The sequence below is a fragment of the Rhodnius prolixus genome, unplaced genomic scaffold (genome assembly GCF_049639745.1).
Source record: "Rhodnius prolixus isolate KJV_2025 unplaced genomic scaffold, Rpr scaffold_3, whole genome shotgun sequence".
Taxonomy (NCBI): domain Eukaryota; kingdom Metazoa; phylum Arthropoda; class Insecta; order Hemiptera; family Reduviidae; genus Rhodnius; species Rhodnius prolixus.
In genome coordinates, this window is record NW_027411603.1 from 2,559,590 (window position 1) to 2,587,236 (window position 27,647).

A 27,647-nucleotide genomic window follows, 5' to 3' on the forward strand; every position below is an offset into this window, starting at 1 on the left:
TACATCTTAGCTTTGCGGGTCTAGCCTATAACCGCCTATCATACTTTACTATTAAATTCCTCATATTAACACATTAAATAAAATGCAAGGCTTAGACTAGTACCGCAATACATCTTAGCTTGGAGGGTCTAGCCTCTAACCGCCTAACATATTTTACTATAAATTCCTCATATTAACCATTAAATAAAATGCAAGACCTATACTACTACAGCAATACATCTTAGCTTTGCGGGTCTAGCCTATAACCGCCTATCATACTTTACTATTAAATTCCTCATATTAACACATTAAATAAAATGCAAGGCTTAGACTAGTACCGCAATACATCTTAGCTTTGCGGGTCTAGCCTATAACCGCCTAACATACTTTACTATAAATTCCTCATATTAACCATTAAATAGAATGCAAGGCCTAGACTAGTACCGCAATACATCTTAGCTCTGCGGGTCTAGCCTGTAACCGCTCGGCTATCGTGGCGCCTGGTAAGAATTTAATAAAGGGTTAAATATTCCGTGTTCGAAGAATATTAATGAGTTCGAACCTTGAGTATGGCAGTAATGGGAAGTAGTGTGAGTGGTCACAGCACGTACCATTCAAATTTAAAGTCAGTTTCAATTTTTAGTAAAACGGAAATTATCTTTGTAAAAAAATTCATTTAAAGTAATCATATTATATTTAACCGGTCACAGCTCCACTTGATGAAGGTTAGACTCTCTTAATCGAAACCTTTGAACAGAAAAAAAAAATACCTTTAACTACCATTCTCAAGGTTCTGAACCATTAATTTCCTGCAAACTCGGTAGCATCGTACATTACACTGAAAATATAACTATAAACAGAAGCCTATCCCAAACAGTCACAGAGACCCCAGTTTGGAGTATGTGGACTTTCCGTTGATTAAAGAGCTACTTCCGGTAGAGGATTTTTTGATTTTCTTCCGACCCGAATTTTAACAATAGCTTTAACCCTTTTTAACAATACGTATACAAAAGGTAGTACCCGTCCCTTATTGGGAGAGAATCTACCCATCTCTTTCCCACACTATTTACACGTAATCTAAATTTCAGGAAAAGTATTTCCGATATAAATTGTAGTCTTATGTGTTTGTAATCACTGCACTAAATCATAAATGAAAATCGTTGGAGCCGTTTTCGAGAAAAGTTTTTTAAAAAAACTGAAAAATCTACCCAGAAAAGTGAGACTTCCGGTAGGCTGAAGTCTTATTTGACTTCCTGTGTTGTACTTGAGCTAAATATCATCTCTGAACTTCCTGCTATTATTCGTCTTTGAGTTATGGTGAATATAGACAGACGGACAGACTCACTATTTTGTAAAAACCCCTTTTTCCCTGACTCTAGGGTACCTTAATACCGGCATTTCCGGTTAGAACTTTTCTGCTCGATTACTGCCAATCTCTCTTACTGCAGTTGAGTTGGAGAAATCGACTGTGGTAACTTATCATCTTAACAAGATCGTTAGGCGAAGATGATAACTGCAGAATAGAGGACTGAGGATGGAGAAATCGAAATATCATTCTACTAAGATCGTTTTGGCGATGTTGGTAAACTGTAGAATGGAGGTCGGAGGAGGAGTACTGGAAGTGGCCATGCCTGCTGTTCTGGAGAAGCATTCTGTTCCAGCAGGCTAGAGTGCTCCAGTAGAGTATAGGACAATGATAAAATTGAACTACATTAAACGGAAAAGTTTCACATACTTCAACAACCCTAGCAATCTAAGCGATCCAATCCAACAAGACCTGATGACAACGTTCACTTCCGGGGTACATTCTCAAATTCGGAAATGGGTGGTAATTCAATTTCGAAAAATAGTAGTAAATCTAGCTTTGAAAGAAGAAGGGGTGAAGAGTTAAAAAGGTTAGTTTGAGGGCGGTGCTTGTGATGAAGTGGCACTCACGGAATATAAAGCTCGCGTGGAGACGCCCTAAGAATGAAGTGTTGATAAGAGCGTGGTGTTGGAAACAACGACGAAGAAGTGGTAGGAGAATTGCTTTATGTGTTTGTGTGTGTAGAGCAGCGCCAAGTGGAGCTGTTTAGTGTGGGTGAATGGCCACCGGAGGCAGAGGAGCATAGTAGCGGCTCCCAGTTTGGGGGCCAAATCAATACCGTCCGCCCCCAGCACCACCTGCGCTGCAGTCTCCTCCGTATTGCCGCCTCAGCTAACCCGGCTTTCGCTCATCCTCCAAACTCCCCTACTTCCCCGCAAATCCCCTAGCAATTTTCACTGAGAGAAATATTAAAGAGAATCACCTTTAAATATTCTCTCTGACATGCCTTTTAATTTAGTTTTTACTTTGTCTAGACTTGGATATTTTTTTTAAGGCGACCCTGAGTCCTAAAAAAAAAAACTTGGTCTGTAAGTACCGGATATCTGTCTGTCTGCCTGTGGAATGTAAGATCAGCGTAACCCTATAACGAGGAACCATAGTGTTAGGCACAACTATTATAGGCCCTACAACCACCGGAAGTGCCACAATACAAAATCGACTTCCCCTATTCCTGTTATTTTCTCAAAAAAAAAAAAATATATCTCCTACAATTTCCTTTGAATTTATCCCAAAAAAATAGCCCAGACCTATAACATTTTCCCCGAGAGTGAGGCGGAAATGGAAGGCTTCCCCCCCATTCATTTTCTGCAATCAAAGTAAATCATTTCTCAACTAAAATAAAACCTAATTTTAACCTCAATCTCACGTCTTCATCACAACAGAGACACTGAAGAAGGCATACAAAAAAATGTTGAGCTTTTGTGACGATTTTCAATCAAATTTTTGTTTTTTGTTTTTTTAATTATGCTGGATTCTGTTTAATGTTTAATATAAGGAATTCGTAGTAAAGTATATTAGGCGGTTATAGGCTTGACCCGCAAAGCTAAGATGTATTGCGGTACTAGTATAGGCCTTGCATTTTATTTAATGTGCTAATATGAGGAATCTATAGTAAAATATGTTAGGCGGTTATAGGCTAGACCCGCAAAGCTAAGATGTATTGCGGTACTAGTCTAGACCTTGCATTTTATTTAATGTGTTAATATGGGGAATTTATAGTAAAGTATGTTAGGCGGTTATAGGCTAGACCCGCAAAGCTAAAATGTATTGTGGTACTAGGGTAGGCCTTGCATTTTATTTAATAGTTAATATGAGGAATTTATAGTAAAGTATGTTTGCTAGTCGCCTCCGTCCACGACACATAATTAGGTGGATGTAAAGCCCGCCTGAAAAAATAGACAATTACTTTTTTTTTTATTAATTGTTACCAACATTACAGTTTGTAAAAATCGTACATTACACTGAAATTAAACGAGGGAAATCCTCTCCCCAAGCCCTCCCCGAATACACTTTTTTCAACTCAATTTTAGCCACTCATTTACCCCCACCCTTAACAGTACACAAAGTGTAGCACCGTATATTTCACAAATATCACATTTTTAAAGGATAATTTCATAACCATGGATGTGATTTGTTGTTTTATTAAATCAATTAATCACATCATACGAAAACATAAATCAACGCTGTTTATGACGTCATAAACAGGCCGATAATAGTGCTCAATGAATCACATCCGTTGTGTGCATTAAAGTGTGATTGATTGATTTCTTGTTTTGCCAATTATAATTTCTATCTTCTTTAATTGTTGTCTGCAACATTAGTTGTAACCTTTTTTTTCGTGTTGAGAGGAAAGGTTACTTCCGGTGATATTTCAAAAAAATGAAATAAATAAATAAATAAAAATAAATGAACTTTTATTAAATTATTTTTTTTTTTTTTTTTTTTTTTTTTTTTTTTTTTTTTTTTTTTTTTTTTTTTTTTTATTAATGAAAGAAGCGGAAGAAGGTCAGAGAACTCGGGGGTTGCTTGCGTACTTCACCGGAAATACTTGTATTATTTCTCTAATTTTTCTTTTTTGTTTGCCGTATTGTTCGAGAAAACGGGTCCCTAGACGGTCGTTGTTTAACTCGGGCGAAAAGTTAAACAAGGCAGGAAAATGTGGGCAAACAAAAGTATATATAGGAACAAAGCTCGCAGCGTACTGACAGACAAAAAAGGAAACTCAGTGTTTATATTGCATGTAAGTATGTAAGTACACAAGCGGAAGTATTATGTGAATTTTAGAAAGGAAAATTCTGAATGGGCATCTGTTATAAGGCAGTGAGCAAAGAGAAACAATTTGAGTTGATTTATATCTCGTTTATATTAAATACTCTATTGTTCTTTTACTTCAAATTAATATAACTTTTTTGTGCATGAATTTTTTCTGTAATAATATTAATTAAAGCCTGGGGACAATGCTTATAACATAATAATAATAATAATGAGGGAAGGGATTAGCTATGCGGTTAGCGTACTGGACTCCCACGCGGAGGTCCCGGGTTCGAATCCAGCTGCTGACCCTTAGATTTTCTTTTCCTAGGAGCTTCTTACAGCTCACTGTCTGGTGATGGACAGTGTTGTCTGTAACGAGAGAACACTGTCCGGAGGCCGGTAGTGCACTGAAAAAAGCTCCGGGCGCTAATAACCTCAGATGTTGACGCGTCTTAAATCATTAAAATAATAATAATAATTTTTGTATGGAGCGGGAAAAATGCATAATGCATCATTGTGGGAGAAATGCCCACAGTATGTGGGACCCTCACCCACTAAAAAACCCACCTCCCTAGAGACATTGAAACCCACCGTTGGAACCACTTACGTATTACTTTAGGGTGGTGCCTCACAATAGCTCATACCGGACAGTGTTCTCCTCTCTGGAACGACCGGAGCAGACGGAAATCCAGCTCCTGTATCTTTCTTACCAATACTGCCTTCACAAAGGTAGCCACTCTATCCCTGCCGACTCTGTGGGAGAGCACAATCTCTATTATATTTTCGGGCATGATTAGCCCGATCTCTTGCTCCAAGCTATCTCTCTCCGGCACCCATCTATCACACAGAAAGAATGGTATGATGGGCCTCATCGAGGTCAGAGTCTCCGGAGATACATTTCAGGGTCTTCAACTTTCCCCATCCTATACAGGTATGAGGAGAAGCACCCGTGCCCTGTGAGAAACTGGGTGAGGTAGTAGTCGACCTCGCCAGGCTCTCTACCGGCCCACTCAGAAGGGATTGCCAATGAGCCGTGCAGTCCATCTGCCTCGGCTGTCCGTCCGCCACCTCTCATGCCAGGACCGAATTGAGTGATCCCTGGCCACCACCTTCACCTCCGATCTTCCGAGGACTTCCCTTAGATCGTAAGGCATCTTACGATCTTTGGCCATCAAATCAATGGGGGATCACTCCAGCCACCACCAGTGCCGCAGGCTCCGAGACTGTTCGATGAACGCTCCTCTTCCTTGTACCGAAGCCATCTGCTTCCGGTACTTTTCCTTTTTAAGAGCGTCGGCCCAAACTTCACACCCGTATAGAAGTATGGCGAATAATAATAATAATAATAATAATAATAATAATAATAATAATAATAATAATAATAATAATAAGGGAAGAGCAGCTGACCCTTAGATTTTCTCTTCCTAGGAGCTTCTTACAGCTCACTGTCCGGTGATGGACAGTGTTGTCTGTAACGAGAGAACACTGTCCGGAGGCCGGCAGTGCACTGGAAAAAGCTCCGGGCGCTAATGACCTCAGCTGTTGATGCGCCAAAAAAAAAAAAAAAAAAAATAAGGGAAGAGATTAGCTAAGTGGTTAGCGTACTGTGGATTCCCTCGCGGAGATCCCGGATTTAATCCTTAGATTTTCTTCTCCTACAAAAAAAAAATAAAACTTCTTACAGCTCACTGAACGAAATGATGGACAGTGTTGCCTGTAACGAGAGAGCACTATCCGGTAGCCGGCAGTGAACTGATAAAAGCTACGGGCGCCAATAACCTTAGATGTTGACGTACCTTAAATCATTAAATAATGATAATAACTATGGTAGAACCATCGACTTCCGGTGAAGACTGAAATAACCCAAAATCTGCATCACAGCAGTACTTCCTGTAAGCATGAAAAAGAAAAAAAAAAGCATAAAACTTAAGGATCAGTAAAGTTATGAACCGGGCTTCATCTTGCAGCCGCCATATTTAAAGCACGTCGAACTGACGTGGCCATCAGGGCCAAGGCAAAAGGTTTTTTTTAAGACCCGGGATTCAAGGAAGGACGGGCGAAGGTATTTAGGACCCTGGTCGTATTTTATTCATGTCACACACTCTCTTTTGTCGTCCCCCAGATCGTGATCATTACCATATTTCCTGCTATTGCCTCGGCTTCTTCGACGACTTTTACATCTTCTAGGGGTATTGGACACCACCAGACCCGGGTACACAATCTTAAATAAACACCTCGCTGGTGCTTAAACAAACTTGTCTTTATTTCTCTCTCACTCTCTCTCTCTCTCTGGTCCTCGGCTTAGTGAGGCTGATTTAAATTTCAAACACGTCAACTAGTCAATACATCATCGGGAAAAATCTCTTCCGCTCTGTCACCCAAAAGAGGAAAACTCATTTTCATGTTTCATGGAAATCAGGACTACATTTCACTTTCTTTTCTTTTGACTCAAGTTTCTTTTATTCATTTTATCGGAAGAAAACTAATAACTTTTCTGTTTAAATCTTTTTTTGCTAAGATTGTCTCTAAAACTCCAGTATCGTGAATTGTGGCAATAAAGGAGATCCTAAGAGCTGTTTTTTATAAAATTCCTTTAAAAAAAACTGGAAAATCTGCTCAAGCAATGGTACTTCCGGTGGTACCTAGACTAAATACCAAATTTGAACTTTCGTAATTGACTTACGGATGTACAAACTCAGAACAATTTGCAAAAATCACTTTTCCGGACTCAGGAGCCATTAAAACGTGTATTTCCGGTGGAATCTAAAATCTCTCAATCTGTCTCAGTAGATAGAGCAAGACAAGATATTGGAATATGGACCAACAAACAAGACTGAATCTCTTCAAAAGCTTTCAAAATCACTCATGGAGTTTTGAACAACACTTCAAAGTACTAAACCTAACTTTGGCTCAACAATAGTAGTTTCATCTTTCCGCTCTGGGAGATATCTGATACCACTTCCTCTGGACTCCTGTCAAATAATTAATTACTACTTACAACAACCTAAACCTCCTTGAATTTCACCTTCTCAAGTAATAGGAGCACTCAAGTAGTTACTTAGAAGCCCAGCAAATGTAGTGAGATTGAGCAAGCTGTAGTATGTGTGACGGAAACATAAGTGAAGATGAAATCTTTACGCCAAAGTGATTAGTCTAGCCTCTGATGGTGGATGAAAGACCGAAACCGGAAGTATGCATGTTATGGCGGATATTATTGTGAGGAGTGGGGGGGCGGAGAAGACTTGGAGTGGAGTGGGGATAGGACATCACAGCGAGAAGAGAGTCAGGGTGGCCTGTGGAGCGGATAAGGCTTATTGGAGGAGGGAGTAGCGCTCTGTTACCTGCCGCTTGTCTCTAGCCAGCTGTGGCATCCGACCTGGAGACGTCCAGTACGACCATTAGTACGCCGTTAGTAAAGGTGGAATTCCTGAGTTATAATTACTAATTTTCTGTTTTAATAAAAGGTTCCTTTAATTTTGATCTTTGTGTTTCCTTTAAAATTCACTTCCATTCTCGACCTTAATCAACGATATTCAACGAACCGGCATGACGAAACAAACCACTTTCTAGCGTGTATAATATTTCTATAAGTATGAAAAGACTTACTAAATTACTAGCATGAACATCAGCCAACTTATTGACTAGACAATCCTAGGAGTGGTTTAATTTGGGGAGTTCAACATGACGCAGAGCCTCATTAGTTTTGGAAACTTGTTCTCAGGAAATATTGATAGCAGTAATCACGAGTTAACCAAAGCGGACGAACAAAAGGTTGTGCAGGTGGGAAAGAAAGCAGTATTAAGAAGGATTTTCGGACCTGTAAGTGACGCAAGATGGCTATAGAACCGTTGAACTGTTCGGTGAGCCTGATATAGTAGCCACTATAAAGTCTGGGTAGACTACGATGGCTGGGACATTTGCACCGAATGGAGGAGAGACGAGAGAGGTCCCAGGAAAGCTCTATATGGACACACTGGTGGAAAAAGGCCGAGGGTTTAGGCCTCGACTAGGATGGTTGACCGACGTGCAAGAAGATTTGGAAGCCCTTGGTCAGCAGAAATGGAAAACGTCGGCAAGAGATAGGAGAGAGGTGGAAAGCTGTAGTGGCTGTGGCTCGGGTCCTTCATGGACCGTTAGAGCCCTTGAGTAAGTAAGCAAGTAAGTTATCACGAGGAGTCGTGATGTCACGTTTCGAGACTGTCCTTTTATAGTAGTAAGTATTGCAAAGAATCGAAACTCCAAGCAACCCCAACCAAAACCCCAATAGTCCCAGCAGTCCGGTGGCGGGTTTGTGACTGTGATTGGGTATTCTTGTAGAATGGAAGAGTTAATGAAGATAAAAACTTGGTGAAGCTGCGGGTTTGCTAAACCCGAATTGTGGTACGCATTAATTACATGTGCAGGCTTCTTGTTTGTTTGTTTTTACTCGTGCGGTCAATCTGGGATTCCCGTAGGAACGTCACGGGCTCCGGAGAAGTAGCTAGCCTGATTCTCCTTATCCTGAAAACGTAGTTTCGCTCACACTGCTGGATAATATATTTTTATTTTATTCCTCACAGTCCGCATGTTTTTTTTGTATCCCTGGTTTCAGATTTCCATCCATAATCAGAAGAAGATTGTTCAGTTTAGTGTAAAGATTTTGACTTCATGGGCACCATATAAATGTTTCTAAAAATGATGGTCGATAAACGACAATAAATTGTTCAAAAAAAAAAACGCCAAACTATTTTTAATTTTGGACACAATTTGGTTGGACTAATTTGATTCAACTTTAAACCAAAAATTACGTTTCCAACTTGACATAAATATGTGAACAATAAATATTATACTTTAGCAAATCTTTTACAGCAATATTTTGGATTCTACATGTTTTGCTGGAATTATGCCAACATCTCGCAACACTTTTTTTAAACATATTTTGTGATTTCTAATAAATATATTTTAGTCTACAGGTTTTTGTACGTGTGTATGGTTAAATCGTTTATATAATATCTAAATCTAGCGTGAATACAAAAACGCACAACTCGAAGGTAATATCTTGTTTCTTCATATATCGAAGTTTTTTTTATAAATATTAAATAGCTACAGTCATCTTGAGTAATGGCGCACTACACATGAAATAACCAGAGACGGATTGGCTGAGTGGTTAGCGTATACTGGTTTTCAACACGGAGATCATGGGTTCGAATCCCGCTGTGGGCCCTTAGGTTTTTTTTTATTCGTAGTTTTTTCTTACTGTTGACTACAGAGTGATGGACAGTGGTTGTCTATAACAACAATAGAATACCGAAAAGAAGCCCAGGCCAAGGGAGTCTTAGATGCTGAAGCAATTTAAAAAAAAAAAAGGACTTCAAAGGGGACGTAACGACACAGAAGTTGAACTCTCCGCCGACCAAAACAAAGTCTTATTCTTCTTCTTCTTATTATTATTATTTCTATTATTATTATTATTATGCATTATTATTATTATTATGCATTATTATTATTATTATTTCTATTATTATTATTATTATTCCTTATTATTTTTTTTTTAATTTTTTTTTTAATGATTTAAGGCGCGTCAACATCTTAGGTTATTGGCGCCCGGAGCTTTTTTCAGTGCACTGCCGGCCTCCGGACAGTGTTCTCTCGTTACAGACAACACTGTCCATCACCGGACAGTGTTGTCTGTAAGAAGCTCCTATGAAGAGAAAATCTAAAGCTATTTGCGCCCGGAGCTTTTTTTCAGTGCACTGCCGGCCTCCGGACAGTGTTCTCTCGTTACAGACAACACTGTCCATCACCGGACAGTGTTGTCTGTAAGAAGCTCCTATGAAGAGAAAATCTAAAGCTATTTGCGCCCGGAGCTTTTTTTCAGTGCACTGCCGGCCTCCGGACAGTGTTCTCTCGTTACAGACAACACTGTCCATCAACGGACAGTGTTGTCTGTAAGAAGCTCCTATGAAGAGAAAATCTAAAGCTATTTGCGCCCGGAGCTTTTTTTCAGTGCACTGCCGGCCTCCGGACAGTGTTCTCTCGTTACAGACAACACTGTCCATCACCGGACAGTGTTGTCTGTAAGAAGCTCCTATGAAGAGAAAATCTAAAGCTATTTGCGCCCGGAGCTTTTTTTCAGTGCACTGCCGGCCTCCGGACAGTGTTCTCTCGTTACAGACAACACTGTCCATCACCGGACAGTGTTGTCTGTAAGAAGCTCCTATGAAGAGAAAATCTAAAGCTATTTGCGCCCGGAGCTTTTTTTCAGTGCACTGCCGGCCTCCGGACAGTGTTCTCTCGTTACCGACAACACTGTCCATCACCGGACAGTGTTGTCTGTAAGAAGCTCCTATGAAGAGAAAATCTAAAGCTATTTGCGCCCGGAGCTTTTTTTCAGTGCACTGCCGGCCTCCGGACAGTGTTCTCTCGTTACAGACAACACTGTCCATCACCGGACAGTGTTGTCTGTAAGAAGCTCCTATGAAGAGAAAATCTAAAGCTATTTGCGCCCGGAGCTTTTTTCAGTGCACTGCCGGCCTCCGGACAGTGTTCTCTCGTTACAGACAACACTGTCCATCACCGGACAGTGTTGTCTGTAAGAAGCTCCTATGAAGAGAAAATCTAAAGCTATTTGCGCCCGGAGCTTTTTTTCAGTGCACTGCCGGCCTCCGGACAGTGTTCTCTCGTTACAGACAACACTGTCCATCACCGGACAGTGTTGTCTGTAAGAAGCTCCTATGAAGAGAAAATCTAAAGCTATTTGCGCCCGGAGCTTTTTTTCAGTGCACTGCCGGCCTCCGGACAGTGTTCTCTCGTTACAGACAACACTGTCCATCACCGGACAGTGTTGTCTGTAAGAAGCTCCTATGAAGAGAAAATCTAAAGCTATTTGCGCCCGGAGCTTTTTTTCAGTGCACTGCCGGCCTCCGGACAGTGTTCTCTCGTTACAGACAACACTGTCCATCACCGGACAGTGTTGTCTGTAAGAAGCTCCTATGAAGAGAAAATCTAAAGCTATTTGCGCCCGGAGCTTTTTTTCAGTGCACTGCCGGCCTCCGGACAGTGTTCTCTCTTTTCAGATAATACTGTCCATCACCGGTCATTGAGCTGTAAGAAGCTCCCAGAAAGAGAAAATCTTAGGGTCAGCAGGTGGATTCGAACCCGGGATCTCGGCGTGGCCTCCCTAGTTGTTATTATTATTTTAATTTAAGGCGTTTCAAAATCTGGGTTTATTAGCGCTTGGAGTTTTTTTGCAGTGAACTGCCGGCTTTCGGACAGTGTTCTCTTGTTACAGACAACACCGACCATCATTCAGTGAGCTGTAAGAAGTTTTTTGTTTTTTGGGAGTCCAGTACGCTAACCGCATAGCTAATACCTTCCCTTATTATTATTACGTATTATTTATTATTATTATTATTATTTATTATTATTATTATTATTATTATTATTATTATTTAACTTAACTGTCATAATAAATTTGACCAAATTAAATCATAATAAGTACCCGTCGTCGAAACAGGCTTCACTAAAGATACTTTATCTTGGCTAAAGTCTTATTTATATTAACTTGGCTGTACTTTACTTTGTCCATTTTATCTAAATTAATGTCGTCTATTTGTGCTTCACTTTAGTCGGATGAGCACAGCTTGTTAACAAAACTTTAAGTCTTATTGTTTGTGTTATGATTTTAAATTCTATTCAATTTTTTTTTTGTTCGTCATTTGTTTTGTTGACGTTACTTCTTTGTCGTTTTGAATTTCTGGTTTGTTAAAAAATGTTGACGTTTTGTAACAAATTATTCTATTTGTCAATCTTTCCTCGGCAAAGCCACGTATATTGGGACAGTTTTTGCAACAATTTTTAGAAAAAAAAATGAAGCAAGGATGAGGTTAAAATCAGAATGGGAAGTACAGCATTTGAAAACCAGAATACCATGGAGAGAGAATGAATATTTATGGTGACATCTGTTGACAATTTCTTTTTCATCTTTTATATTCTGAATTGTAGATTGTGTTCTAATTTGATTGCTATTTATACGTAGAAACAAAAACTCGTCTTCTACGAGGGTCGTTTGAAAAGTCCGTGCAAAGTCAGAGAGATAGCACCACTGGCGCGTATCGAGGTTATGTCTAGTTAGTAGCATCTCTTGGAAGAACACACACCAAGTTTCAGCCAGATCGGTCTATTTCTTTGTGTTTGGCATTCGTTTGAATCGAGGAAGTCGTGTGATTTTCAAAAAATGGACGAAAAAGAATTTCGTGTGTTGATTAAACACTACTTTATGAAAGGCAAAACGCCTCAGGAGACTAAAGAGAAGCTTGATAAACATTATGGTGACACTGCACCTTCGATTAGAACAGTTTATAAGTGGTTTCAAAATTTTCGGAGTGGCCATATGGGCACAAGTGACGCTGAACGTTCTGGACGCCCTGTTGAGGTTACTACACCAGAAATCATTGATAAAATCCATGATATGGTGATGGATGACAGAAGAGTGAAGTTGCGTGAGATTGCTAGTGCTGTGGGCATCTCGAATATACATAATATTTTGCATCAACATTTGGACCATGACAAAGCTATCCGCAAGATGGGTGCCGCGATTGCTCACGCTTGACCAAAAACGAAATCGTGTGAAGTGTGTGCAAGGACGGTTTGCAGCTGTTCCAGAAGAATCCGCAGGACTTTAAGCGTCGTTTCGTCACTGTGGGATGAAACATGGATACATCACTAAACTCCTGAGACCAAAGAACAATCTAAACAATGGGTTACCAAGGGGGGAATCTGCGCCCAAAAAAAGGCGAAGACCGTTCCTTCGGCCGGAAAGATTATGGCGACTGTCTTTTGGGAGTCGCAAGGAATAATCCTCATCGACTATCTGGAAAAGGGTAAAACTATTTACAGGTGCATATTATTCATCGTTATTGGACCGTTTGAATACCGAGCTGCAAGAAAAACGCCCACGATTGGCCCACAAAAAAAGTCCTTTTCCATCACGACAACGCACCAGCTCACACCTCAGCAGTTGTGGTCGCAAAATTAATGGAAATAGGGTTCCAACTCGTTTCACATCCCCCCCCTATTCTCCAGACTTGGCTCCCTCGGACTACTATTTGTTCCCCCAATATGAAGAAATGGCTGGCGGGAAAAAGATTTTATTCAAACGAGGAGGTGATTGCAGAAACGAATGGCTATTTTTCAGACTTGGACAAATCCTATTATTCGGAAGGGATCAACAAACTAGAGCAGCGTTGGACGAAGTGTATAAGCCTAAAAGGAGACTATGTTGAAAAATAAAAAAGGTTTACCCCAAAAAATTAAGTAGTTTTTTATTTTTGCACGGACTTTTCAAACGACCCTCGTATATATACGTAGAACACGAAAACTCGTCTTCTAATGTAGCCACTGATGAGGGCACACATCCTTGCAGAATCTTTTGGTTAAGTTTTAACAAAAACAACTCAACGAAACCAGAGTTTTATTAGAATCCTTCGGAGTTTTCAGTGAGCATCTATAAGATATAAATATTGGGATGTTAAAAAAACCTAAAAGTTAATGTACTAAAAATTAAAAATAATAATATTCAATGCAATAAAATTATTAGTTAAAATTGATGAGGAAAAAGGTTGCAATTAACTTGACCATAAAAAAAAAATCCATAATAAATGATATTACGAGAAAATTATAAAAAAAAATATGGCGGTCTATTTATAAAAACTTAAAAGCAAAGAAAATGATTACGCGAAGTATAAGTGACCTTCAAAAGAGCTTTACAAAATAAATATTTGAAAAAAAAAGAATATCTTAAAATTGCTTCATTTAATCTCTTAATCAGAAAACTCCACTTTTCCTTGAGTGGGTGTTTTATTTATAGCCGGAAAATTATTCTAAAGGAAAAAAGATTTTCTCTTTTTTTTAATAAATATTTTTTAATTTTTTTTTTTTAAATATCCAATCAATAGAACATAATAACTGCTTTAATCATCTGTTTTATAATTAACGGGATTTTTTTTTTTTATCAGCTGATCTTGTGTTGTAAACACTGTTTTTTTATATCAGCTGGTCTTGAAAAGGTATTAAATATAATAAATAAAAAAGGAGATCTATTATAAACACTGGTTAAAACTTTGTATTGTATAGGGAGCTTACAAAATTCTTTAATCGAATATCTTTTGTAAACAGTTCGATTAAATTGCCTTCGATGTTACGAACCATCACTAAACATGGCTACCTAGATTAGATTAAATTTGGGTGGCCTCAGGGCCTACGCCACTGCGACCCCTTTGGGTCTATTGTGGCTCCCCTAACTTTAAAGCTCACCCTCCAGACCTGTCCTTTTAATTAGACTCTTAATGCTGGAGAGCGACTCTTGGGTAAAGCTCACAGGCCTTGGTTTTTCCTCCCCGAGAAGTAACATCCTTAGCCAAACAAGCCCCTCACACTGGCACAACACGTGCAGTGCTGTTTCCTCCTCTTCCTGACAGAACCTACAAAGGCTATCATCTGCCAGGCCCATGCGATGCATGTGTTTTCTGAGTCTGCAGTGGCCAGTTAATAGACCTACAATCATCCTGATAGCCCCACGGCCTTGGCGGATTAATTCTGCAGACAGCCTCGGCGAATAGCCTTTAATAAACTCCTTCGCCTGTCTCTGTCCAGTGGTGGCAGACCACCACTCCTGAGACCTACTCTGCACCCATAAGTTAATGGTCGCAGTCTTAATACACTTCGGAACCCCAAAACAGGGCTCCGGGCCAACGAAGTATCTCGCAGAGCCTTCCCGGGCCAATAAATCTGCCGCTTCGTTACCCTTATGTCCTGAATGACCAGGTACCCAGACCAGAAAGACCTTATTTTGGTCACTAATTTCCTTGAGGGCACCCAGACAGTCCCAAACCAGTTTTGAGTTAACCTGATAGGAACTAATTGCCCGTAGAGCAGCCTGACTATCCGAGAAAATTACGACTTTAGAATTAATAATTCCTCGCCCTTCAATCTCGGTAGCACAGAACCTAATTGCAGCCAGCTCAGCCTGAAAAACTGTAGCTAGCTTCCCTAGGCTAACCGAAAAGCTACATTTCGGCTTCACCCCGTACACTCCCGCTCCCACTCCCTCCTCCATCTTGGAGCCATCAGTGTACCACATTGAATCTCCCACCACTGGGGGTCCACGTCTCCAAGCCTCCCGGTCTCCAATACAGATTTTGAACGGCTTGTCGAAGTTATATTTGGGAGTCATAGAATCCGAAGGCAGGCCCAAAATAGAATCGGCCTCTAGCTCCTCATATAACTCTTGATATGCTCCTCCATGCCTGACGGTAATAGGAGCTTGTCCTTCCATAAGCCTAACGACAACGGCCCTTACAACGCCTTGAATGTATATGTGCAGTGGGGGCAGATTTAACAAAACCTCCAAGGCCGTAGTAGGGGAGGTCCTCATGGCACCGGTGACACTCAGGCACGCTAGCCTTTGAATACCACTGAGCGCCCGGACTCCACCCACCTGCAAGGTTTTTGCCCACCAAGCCACCGCCCCATGTGACACCATGGGTCTTACTACACTCTTGTAAATCCAGAGTGTCATCTTAGGGCTCAGTCCCCAACTTTTCCCACACAGCCTTTTACAGTATCCTAAGGAAACTTTTGCCTTATGGGAAATCATGTTTAGGTGAGAATTCCACGTGAGCCTTTTATCAAAGATAACCCCAAGATACTTGGCCTCCATGGACAAGGGGATAGTAACTCCCCCCAAAATGGCTACCTAAAACTTTCAAACTGTAGAGAGATAATAGTACTTGTGTACTTTATTGGTATTTTAGATAATTGAGTTTTGTAAAGTAAATAATGTTCCATTTTGTTAAGATATTAAGTTTTGGGCATAAAATAGAACAGTAAGCTCAAAGTACCTACCCTAAAATAGGGAGTAAACAAGGAAGCCATTGTTCTCAAAGCGGTAGTGGATTTTTCCCATGGAGAAATATCCTCCAGTTCCCAAAGTAAAGAGTAAAGAAACTAAAATAATCTTTATCCCTTCTCTAACCTTGTTTCCTATTGGCTGAGTTTGCCAACCAATAAGCAAACTTGTTTATAATATTGTTCACCAAGTATGTGATCCAATAGAAAGAAAAATATCGTTTTTGTTCCCTTAATACTTCTAGAAAGTGCGATACAAAAAATCTAAAAACTGCTCTCTCACTACAGGTTTTTTGTTTTGTTATAGATTTTAGAGTTTAAGCTCAATTCCTCAAAGTTGTAGAAAACTTGAGCTTGAGCTTTTTCGTTTTCTCTCTTCAGCTTCGTTTTCTCTTATCTAAGGCGCTTTCCCGCTTGCAGGCGACATTGTCCCTTATGCTGCTGCCGCATCCCTTTGGATCTCTTTTTAACGAATCCTGGGATAATTTGTCAGCAAGCGACCTATTCTTTTTTTTTATATTATATAAATACAAAAATAATTACAGTTTTATGTGATAAATGTCCAGCTTTAGCTGTGATCGTCAAAACGGAAACAGCTTTTTATGTCAAACGTAAAAAGTACTTATAGACACACGCGCTTACATATTTTGTGGTACCCTGAGAAGGGCTAGCTACAAAAGTTTGGGGACTGAAACCGTAAAAGTAGAAATCTGGACGAACTGGAAGCCACTTCCGTATTTTTCGTTCTTGAATTTTACCTTGCGTTTACTAAATGAGGGCTACAGTTGATGTATAGTTCACCTTTAGCCCTAAATGTAGGTGGCTGAGACCGGAAACATAGAAATCTGGACGAACTGGAAGCCACTTCCGTATTTTTCGTTCTTGAATTTTACCTTGCGTTTACTAAATGAGGGCTACAGTTGATGTATAGTTCACCTTTAGCCCTAAATGTAGGTGGCTGAGACCGGAAACATAGAAATCTGGACGAACTGGAAGCCACTTCCGTATTTTTCGTTCTTGAATTTTACCTTGCGTTTACTAAATGAGGGCTACAGTTGATGTATAGTTCACCTTTAGCCCTAAATGTAGGTGGCTGAGACCGGAAACATAGAAATCTGGACGAACTGGAAGCCACTTCCGTATTTTTCGTTCTTGAATTTTACCTTGCGTTTACTAAATGAGGGCTACAGTTGATGTATAGTTCACCTTTAGCCCTAAATGTAGGTGGCTGAGACCGGAAACATAGAAATCTGGACAAACTGGGAGCCACTTCCGGTTTTTTTGCCTTGTATTTTACTTCTCGGTTTCCAAATGAAGCCCTGACCCTGACCATATTAGCTATTGACTGAAACCGGAAAAATAGAAATCTGGACGAACTGAAAACCAATTCCGAGTTTTCCTCTTGTATTTCATCTTCCAAAGAAAAGGCTGCCCTTTAATGAAGCGTGAAAAACTTATTTAAAATTTTATAGCCAGGGGAGGGGGGAAAACTACGCATAATTTTCTTTTAGCTTTTCTTGACTTCCTTTTTTTTTTTGTTGTTGTTTTTCCAGCCACAAGCTGAGTGTAGGTGTAGGTCAAGGTGAAGATGTTTTTCTTTCTTTAAAAAAAGAAAACTGTTAAGCAGGTAATCTATAAGGTGTTTTTCTGGTGATTGGAAACTCAGAGATTTTCCACTAAGAAAGAAAATATATTAATGATAATTTTTTTAGAAATCTAATCTTTACGCTCTTCCGCAGATTTTGAGATCAAATTTTCTTTGAATCCTGAATTTGAGCTGTATGTTTGATGTCTCCATTATTCAAGGTGAAGGTACCCCCATTTTCCACAAAAAAAAAAATCTATTCAGTGATATGTGGCTTTTCCGGCCAGCTTACTCTTTATTGAGTATATTTAATAAGTGGTAAGTCCATAAATTAACTGAAATGGAACATTCAAGGGGAACGACAACCCTACTCCCTTGAAGGAGAGTTTTCCTGGATCTAAGTTAGCGCGTCAAGTTTAAAGGAAATTAGTTTTAGCCGTTTTTTTGGAGAAAATTCTGGAAAAACTGGAAAAATCTATTCAATATTGTGGTACTTCCGGTGGACAGGTTTTATCATGGAAAACCTTTGATATGCTATCGTCTATTGGCTGCCTAAGGGTACGTTTACAACGGAGCTGTGAGTATAGATGATAGCAGAGATGATAACTGAGAGAGTAAAATATAATCGCTGATTAGTGTGCACAACGGAGCTGTGATACATGCAACATGCCCGAGTAATGAAGAAGAGTTTTTATGTTCACCAGCAACAAAATGGTATATTTTAAAGAAGAAACGCTTTAGAAAATATCATGTACATCCCATAAATAAAAAACGAAGTACTTTGGGCGCATTTCACCATTTATATAAGGAACTTAGAAATTATCCGGATCGTTTTTTTGAATATGTGAGGATGGGTCCACCCACGTTCGACTATATTTTAGAAAAAATAAGGTCAAAATTAAGAAAACTTTGGAAAAATTGTCATGGAAATCCTATAACCATAGAAGAAAAACTAGTGATTACTCTGAGGTAAGTAATGATTTTATTGAAAAAAAACAAATAAATACACATGAAAATAAATGTAAGCACGATTTAAAAAACAAAATATTGTTTAAAAGTAAATAATAAAATAATAACCAAAAATAATGAATAAAGAGAGCACTAAATAATTTTTCGACGTCCATTTTGAAGCTCCGATACTGGAGTTCAGCTAGCAGAAAAATGAAAAATTCAATTCTATCGCTATGCTCGTTTATAGCAGCGCGTATGAGTCACTAGTCGAAGCTTCGTTGTGCACGCTCACATAAGAATGTACTAGGTTATTCTATAAGCGCTGATGCATCACTGCTATCATCTATGCTCACAGCTCCGTTGTGAACGTACCCTAAGGCTGGAAACATAGTGGAGCGGCGAGCAAAGCGGCGATGATAGCTGCTTCAAATCAAAGAGAGCAACGAACAGCGAGCAAAGAGTCGCATGCACATAGTGACGAGCTTAGTCGCGTTCTCCTTTTAACAAAACAAGATGGAGGAACTATTTTTATATGAAAATTCTTCGTTGAAACTTTGGTATTTGCAGCAGCTTAGTAGTAGGAGCTGCAGTGTACATGACATAAATAAGTCTAGAAATGAACTTGGTGAATTTCATCACTTGTACCAACAACTTCGGGAGCATCCTGGCAAGTTTCATGCGTATTTTCGAATGTCTATAACAACATTTGATTACATACTAGCCAAGTGTAACCCCATTAATCCTAGCAGTTACTTTAAGGTAACAAAATATGCAGATAAAAAGAAATTAGTCAATTAAAAAAAAAAAAAATTAAATCACTACATGATTTGTCGTAAATTAATGTTGTTCATCTGAAAAACTGGAGTAGTACGACGCTACAGAAGAAGGATTGGAGAATTCGTTCTGATCAGAAGTAGTAGGACGTGAAAATGTAATTTAATTTTGCCTAGTATTTAGATGAAAGTTAGCATAAGGGATTGAGAACCAAATTAAATGTAGCAAAAATTACCCGAATTCTCCATTACCTACTAATTGTTAATTAATTTTAACTATTAATTATTAATTGTTAAGAACTATTGTAGCTTCGCAAATATTATGGTCCCACAGAGGTTTCTTTAAACAAACTAGACCAATAATGTATCAATAACCATAACCTTTGAAAAATAACCTTTACAAATTGAGCGCGATAAGAGCGAAGAAATCAAACATGTCATAACGCGTTGCTCTACTCTCTATAGATAGCGTTGCTCTATCTTCGCTTTGCTCGCCACTATGCGCGGTCCCATATGTTTACTTGTGTTTGATTTCGCCGCTTTGCTCTTCGCCATCATCGCCGCTTTGCTCGCCGCTCCACTAAGAGAAATTTCTAATTTTGAACATTCATATTGCGATCTCATTCAATTCATTTTTCCGAATGCAGGAAAAACGGATATTTTCTTATTAATACACAAAATTGAAACTCTATATGAAAAAATAAAAAGATTTTCTCTTATTGTAGAGAGAAAGAGAAAAAATACCTTATCTCAGAGAAAATCGCTGATGAGAAATTATAAATAAAGACAAAGCAAACTTTTGTTAACGAAACTTTTTTCTTAGCTTTTTTTGTTTTATAATTACATTTTGGAGGTTTTCTTTGTTACGAAACACAATCTTTTTGTGGAGTACAAACAAACAGACAAACAAATGAAAATAAACCAACAACAGGTTGTTTATTTTGTGCTTATTTAAATATGCATATTGTTTATTCATCTCTTAGTGTTTACGTTTAATAACATTTAATAGAAATTTCAGTATTACAAACGGTCCTGTATTCGTAGTAATCTTATTTTCTATTTATTTTAATTTATTAAGGCATCGGCATTACCCATATATAAGCATACCATTTATTTGTATATACAATTACGAGGGTCGTTTGAAAAGTCCGTGCAAAAATAAAAACTACTTAATTTTTGGGGGTAAACCTTTTTTATTTTTCAACATAGTCTCCTTTTAGGCTTATACACTTCGTCCAACGCTGCTCTAGTTTGTTGATCCCTTCCGAATAATAGGATTTGTCCAAGTCTGAAAAATAGCCATTCGTTTCTGCAATCACCTCCTCGTTTGAATAAAATCTTTTTCCCGCCAGCCATTTCTTCATATTGGGGAACAAATAGTAGTCCGAGGGAGCCAAGTCTGGAGAATAGGGGGGGGATGTGAAACGAGTTGGAACCCTATTTCCATTAATTTTGCGACCACAACTGCTGAGGTGTGAGCTGGTGCGTTGTCGTGATGGAAAAGGACTTTTTTGTGGGCCAATCGTGGGCGTTTTTCTTGCAGCTCGGTTTTCAAACGGTCCAATAACGATGAATAATATGCACCTGTAATAGTTTTACCCTTTTCCAGATAGTCGATGAGGATTATTCCTTGCAAATCCCAAAAGACAGTCGCCATAATCTTTCCGGCCGAAGGAACGGTCTTCGCCTTTTTTGGCGCAGATTCCCCCTTGGTAACCCATTGTTTAGATTGTTCTTTGGTTTCAGGAGTGTAGTGATGTATCCATGTTTCATCCACAGTGACGAAACGACGCTTAAAGTCCTGCGGATTTTTCTGGAACAGCTGCAAACCGTCCTTGCAACACTTCACACGATTTCGTTTTTGGTCAAGCGTGAGCAATCGCGGCACCCATCTTGCGGATAGCTTTGTCATGTCCAAATGTTGTTTCAAAATATTATGTACCCGTTCATTCGAGATGCCCACAGCACTAGCAATCTCACGCACCTTCACTCTTCTCACCATATCATGGATTTTATCAATGATTTCTGGAGTAGTAACCTCAACAGGGCGTCCAGAACGTTCAGCGTCACTTGTGCCCATATGGCCACTCCGAAAATTTTGAAACCACTTATAAACTGTTCTAATCGAAGGTGCAGAGTCACCATAATGTTTATCAGGCTTCTCTTTAGTCTCCTCAGGCGTTTTGCCTTTCATAAAGTAGTGTTTAATCAACACACGAAATCCTTTTTCGTCCATTTTTTGAAAATCACTCGACTTCCTCGATTCAAACGAATGCCAAACACAAAGAAATAGACCGATCTGGCTGAAACTTGGTGTGTGTTCTTCCAAGAGATGCTACTAACTAAACATAACCTCGATACGCGCCAGTGGTGCTATCTCTCTGACTTTGCACGGACTTTTCAAACGACCCTCGTACAGGGTGTTCATTTTAAGACGGCTCAAATGCATTTCATGCTTAAACGGTTAAACTGAGCAAAAAATGGTAGAGGAAAAATTTGTTGCCCATCACCTCTAGTTTCAGAATATGTGACTTGATTTTAGATTCCTGCCCTCCATACGCGGCAGACGCGCGACCAAAAGTGAGTGTTTTTGCGGTTGACCCCCCATTTTCATATAGACATTTTTAAAGAGTGCAAAAAAGTTATGAAAGAAACCGGAAACCGCAATTCGATAAATCTTTAAAATTAAAGGTGCTAGGCCATTTCAAAATCTGGTACATATTTATTAATCATATTTCAAATTTTTTAACTTGTTATCAAAGAGTTAAGAAAAACACAAATTTTTCCTCGACCCATTTTTTTCGCTCAGATTAACCGTTTAAGCACATGAAATGCATTTGAGCCGTCTTAAAATGAACACCCTGTATAATTAAATATACAAATAAAAATGATATGCTGGCTGTATGGGTAATACCGATGCCCTAAAAAAATAAAAATGAGATTCCCTCCCTCCCAAGTAAATGCCCCTTCTTTTCCTGCGGGCCTTAAAAATTTTCCCCAGTGAAAAATCAATTTCGAACACAATCAAGAGGGGGGGAAAATACGAGAATAAGAGGGGATGTAAGATCAGAAAATGGGGGGGGTAAAAAAATATACGACAATTTATTTTCTACAGCTATTATGTTGACTAAACTGACGGAAATTAATGGCAAAAACTTCCGCCAGAGAAACGTTTTAAATTAATTACTTAGAAAAAAAAAGAAAGAGTGAAAAAAAAGAAAAACTCATTTCCCAATTACTCTCTCCGATGTGGAAATATAATTGTGACAAGGGAGATTTTTCTTCTAAGTGGGTGTAGCAGGAAGTTTGAATTTTCATGGGTTCGTGGGTCCTTACTACAGTTAAATTACTTCCAAGTGGTGGGTTTTCCGGATGGTGAAATAGCCCTGTAGGGATTATTTGTTAGTTAGCGGTGAAAATAATCCCTTCATTCAATTCTTGCCTGAATTTTCCTCTTTCAGCTGAACTACTCCATTGATTAACATGGTAATTTCAGAATTTCATTTTTGCTATCAACAATTGTCCTATCCTGTGACAATGATGTCAAATGTCTCAAGAGAGTGGGCGTCCAGAAATTCAAGGCATTTGTATCCCCTATTCCCGTCGTTTATCAGCCTAATTTTTCTAGTTATCCTAACATTTATTTACCACTAGATATATTTCAAATTGTTCAAATTATGAAAAAAAAAAGAAGGACAATCTATCCAAAAGGTACAAAAATCCCCTTTAACAAAAACTTACAGCTTAAAAAGTTAATTATAAGGGTTGATTAAACGCCCAAAAGGTACATAAATCAGCGAGTGCCCAACATTTCATTCATACTTCAGCTCGTAATTTCAGCTATTTAGAAACGTACCGAAAAGATTCTGAATTTTATTTAAATTTTAAAACAATTGATATCATTCAAGTCGAAATTACTCGTATACTGCATTAAAGTCTCTATTAATATTTTTTAGAATTTATTAGATATCACAGACCCTTATGCTGGCCATTTTCATCTACTAAATATTTGTTCAATAATGTGTAGCACCAACTTCACTTAGATTGATTATAATCAATCAAACTGTTAATAATTAAATCTTTAAAGATCATTAAATAACGGCCCTATGCAAATAAACATACAAAATGGCAGGAAACAGTAGATGTAACATGACCCACGATATTCTTATACCTACTTCCCAAGAAAATGACCATTATTCCCAATCTTCTGTTCACCCTTACCATTATTAGTGTTGAAAACAAGACATTAAGCAAGAAAAATCTTGTATTTTTCGTGTTTTTATAAAAAAAAAATTTCATTGCATATTTGGATTCTTCATTAAATACCTACGGTGGAAAACTTAGTAAAAAAATTAAACTTTAATTTTTCATACAAAAAATTACTGATAAAGAATTGGCCAACCACAGTGAAGAATGGAAGAGTGAAAAGTGGGTTGGGTGCAGAGCCAATCAGAAGTGAGAACAGTTTATTAAAACCACGCCTACCGCCCATGTATGTAACACCACGCCCTCTTTGGCCCGTAAAAAAAAATGGAAGATCAATATTTATTGCAATCAATTTCAAGTTAAATGGTGTGCTTTAATTTAGTTGCCAAATATTTTTGTAGATGAAAATAGACAGAATTAGGGTTTGTGACATCTAATAAATTCTAAAAAATATTAATGACAAGTTAGTACAGTGTAATTACTTAAACGATATCAATGAAGTATTAATGAAATGTTGGGTAACTTGCTGATTTGTGTAGCTTTTGGTGTTTAATTAACCTTTTTACTTAACTTTTCAAACTGTAAGTTAAAAAAGATAGATAAAGATACAAATCAAAGAAAACAACAACTAAGACTTGTTTACCTGTAAAAATGGTTGCACCCTGTACGAAGATCCATGCCCACCATAACCAAGATTGGACAGCATCTCTGGGCTGAATCTATTGAAGAGTCCACCCCAGCCGAAAGCGGCTTGAACGCCTATAGTTAGGAGCAGTATTACGGACAGCATGCTTGGTTGGTTCAAAATCTGAGATTATCTGGAAAAGTTTTCAATAAAAATGTTTAGTAATTGCCTATTTTTTCAGACGGGGCTTTACGTCCAACTACCAAATTAGGTGTCGTGGACGGAGGCGACTAACAAACATAATACTTTACTACAAAATTCCTCATATTAACACATTAAATAAAATGCAAGGCCTAGACTAGTACCGCAATACATCTTAGCTTTGCGGGTCTAGCCTATAACCGCCTAACATACTTTACTATAAATTCCTCATATTAAACATTAAATAAAATGCAAGGCCTAGACTATTGCCCCAATACATCTTAGCTTTGCGGGTCTAGCCTATAACCGCCTAACATACTTTACTATAAATTCCTCATATTAACACATTAAATAAAATGCAAGGCCTAGACTAGTACCGCAATACATCTTAGCTTTGCGGGTCTAGCCTATAACCTCTCGACTACCGTGGCGCCATTAAAAATGTTTACTGCTATAATTGGCTAGAAAAATTACTGGATGTAATTGGGAGATGGAGCCAACAGGAGGAAAAGCTTCACGAAAAGTAGAAAATCGAGTCAATTGTGTAATACTTCCGAGTAATCAGAAACCTTATTGTTGCCTTCCTGTTGGAATTTAAAACATCCTGGCGGTTGTTGGCGGTACCAAACGCTCTGATGACGCGCAAACAGCCGGAATTTCCTTTTCTTTTTCCTTTTAAATGCATCCCTATTATTATAGGGAAAACAGATTAAAATAAACCAGGATTATACAAAACATTTTTTCTCCCTGGGGATGCATTAAAAAACATTTAATTTAAAAAATTTTATGAATGGAAAAATTGAGCTCAATTTTCCAATATTTTCATATACTGTCGAATTCTCTGGAGACATCTATTCCGTTTGGTGGGTGGTGGAAATCAAGTTGACTGCAATTTTTCCACGTAAAATCAGTTTTTAGTGTGTGAAAAAAAATCTGAAAATTGTTTAACCAGTTTCATTTTCCTTCATAAATATCTGGGGGAAAATTAAATGAAAACATGAATTTAATAGTTTGGAGGGGAGACTTTATGTTGTAATATACTAATTGGCTAATTTCTGGAATAATTCAGTTCATTCGTATGCCACGATAAGTGGAATGGTTATGTTTAATTATCACATTGTAACTAATTGAATTTTACTCTGGTTGTTCTGCGGGAGTGAGAGGAGAATGTCCCCGTTGGATGATGGACTCCCTACTTTTATTAGGGTTACAGATATATAACCTCATTTTGGGTTCTTTTCTAAGTCTTGCTTTTTCTCAATTTTACTTTTATTTCTCTGAATTTACCTCTGCTTGAACCTACATGAGATTAGCAATGGAATACATCAAAGTTTCAGCTTGTTCTCCCTAATTGAGCTTTTTTGAGGACTTCCATGAGCTTCAAAGCTGTATTTCTGGTGAAATACTCAAAATGGAATAAATCCGCCGGGTCCCCCTTTTGAATATTAAAAGATGGTCAAAAAAAAAAATTTTAATACAAAGCAAAATTAAAGTAAACGTATCTTCTAGAGGGGGGCATAAAAAATTTAATACCTATCCAGGTATGCCGTTGGCAGAGGATGTAATTTGGTACTTTAAAAAGCCCGGCTATACCGGAAACGGTGGCGGAAACTGAAGGTAGAGACGGGCGCTTTTCTATTTTATATTCAGTATACATGCTCCTGTTTTGTGTGCGTGCGTGTGCAGAACGGAAGTAGAGTCAGCTATTCAGTCTGCCTTCCATGATTACATCAGCGCACCCCCCGTCGTTTCGTTATTTCAGACCAATTTTATTGAGGGAAGCTGAACTCTTCCTGTAACTATCTGAGTTCCGCTCTCCTTTCATCCTGTTCCTGGCAGTACGAACAGGTTTTTATCCCCCCGCCCGCCCTTTTGAATGTCAGTCATCGTCAGGAGAATTGTAGGACTTGTCATTTAACTTCCCCATTTTTATACACCCTTCTACCTTTATATGGATATAAAAAAAATAAATAAATGTTTGGTTATACATAATTATTTTAAATTTTTCTCCTACTAAATTACCTAAAGGAAATCTTGTCTAAATTTAATTGAAGTTTGCACGTAAATATCAGTGTTTACAATAGGAGGAAAAATTAATGCCAGTTTCAGTCATGATATATTTTTATTATGCCGACCTTTCGACCTAGGGACTAGGTCATCTTCAGGGCTGTGGAACATATTTACAGTGTGTTAACAATAATTATATTAAAATGAATATATATAATGTAACATAATTTACAAAAATATTTACCTAGTTTACAATGATGTACTATTTTACATCATAACACAAAGATACTTAAAATCAGAAACCAACGCCCAAAGAAGGAAAGTGCTAGAAATGGTATACATATCTAAGACAGAAAACAGTCTAAATTTCAAAAAAACTGACCCAAACAATTTATAAACAACATATACGCCAACTTACTACAAAAATATTTGACAATTGGCAACACTGAGACTTCCTCACAACCAAACAAATAAAACCGATCACATTCAGTCCATGAGCAGAAAAAGACAGAAGATACACCAACCCTTTAATGATATAAAATATTACATTACGTCAATTAGCCCCTGAAGATTCACCTAGTCCCTAGGTCGAAAATTCGGCATAATAAAAATATAACATGACTGAAACTGGCAGTTCTTTTTTCTTCCTATTGGAACTATGAATCAGTCACCAAAAAATAATGAACAGTAATCAGTGTTTAGGCGCTACGATAGCCGAACGGTTATAGGCTAGACCCGCAAAGCTAAGATGTATTGCGGTTCCAGTATAGGCATTCTATTTAATGGTTAATATGAGGAATTTATAGTAAAGTATGTTAGGCGATTATAGGCTAGACCCGCAAAGCTAAGATGTATTGCGGTACTAGTCTAGACCTTGCATTCTATTTAATGTGTTAATATGAAGAATTTATAGTAAAGTATGTTAGGGGCGGTTATAGGCTAGACCCGCAAAGCTAAGATGTATTGCGGTACTAGTCTAGGCCTTGTATTTTATTTAATGGTTAATATGAGGAATTTATAGTAAAGTATGTTAGGCGGTTATAGGCTAGACCCGCAAAGCTATGATGTATTGCGGTATTAGTCTAGGCCTTGCATTTTATTTAATAGATAATATGAGAGAATTTATAGTAAAGTATGTTAGGCGGTTATAGGCTAGACCCGCAAAGCTAAGATGTATTGCGGTACTAGTCTAGGCCTTGTATTTTATTTAATGGTTAATATGAGGAATTTATAGTAAAGTATGTTAGGCGGTTATAGGCTAGACCCGCAAAGCTATGATGTATTGCGGTATTAGTCTAGGCCTTGCATTTTATT

The 27,647-nt window shown here is 38.3% G+C and overlaps 2 protein-coding genes across 3 annotated transcripts in view; one reads left to right on the forward strand and one right to left on the reverse strand.

Moving 5' to 3' along the window:
- The window catches only part of spab (space blanket), a 68,025-nt gene that overhangs the window by 33,526 nt on the left and 6,852 nt on the right, over nucleotides 1-27,647 (reverse strand). The window contains exon 2 of the mRNA XM_074125300.1: nucleotides 24,144-24,318. Within this exon, the coding sequence (XP_073981401.1) occupies nucleotides 24,144-24,290 (147 nt within the window). The 5' untranslated portion in view covers nucleotides 24,291-24,318. The remainder of the gene's footprint in view (nucleotides 1-24,143; nucleotides 24,319-27,647) is intronic.
- The window catches only part of LOC141452848 (pro-neuropeptide Y-like), a 180,390-nt gene that overhangs the window by 29,702 nt on the left and 123,041 nt on the right, over nucleotides 1-27,647 (forward strand). The gene's annotated exons all lie outside the window — the stretch shown is intronic.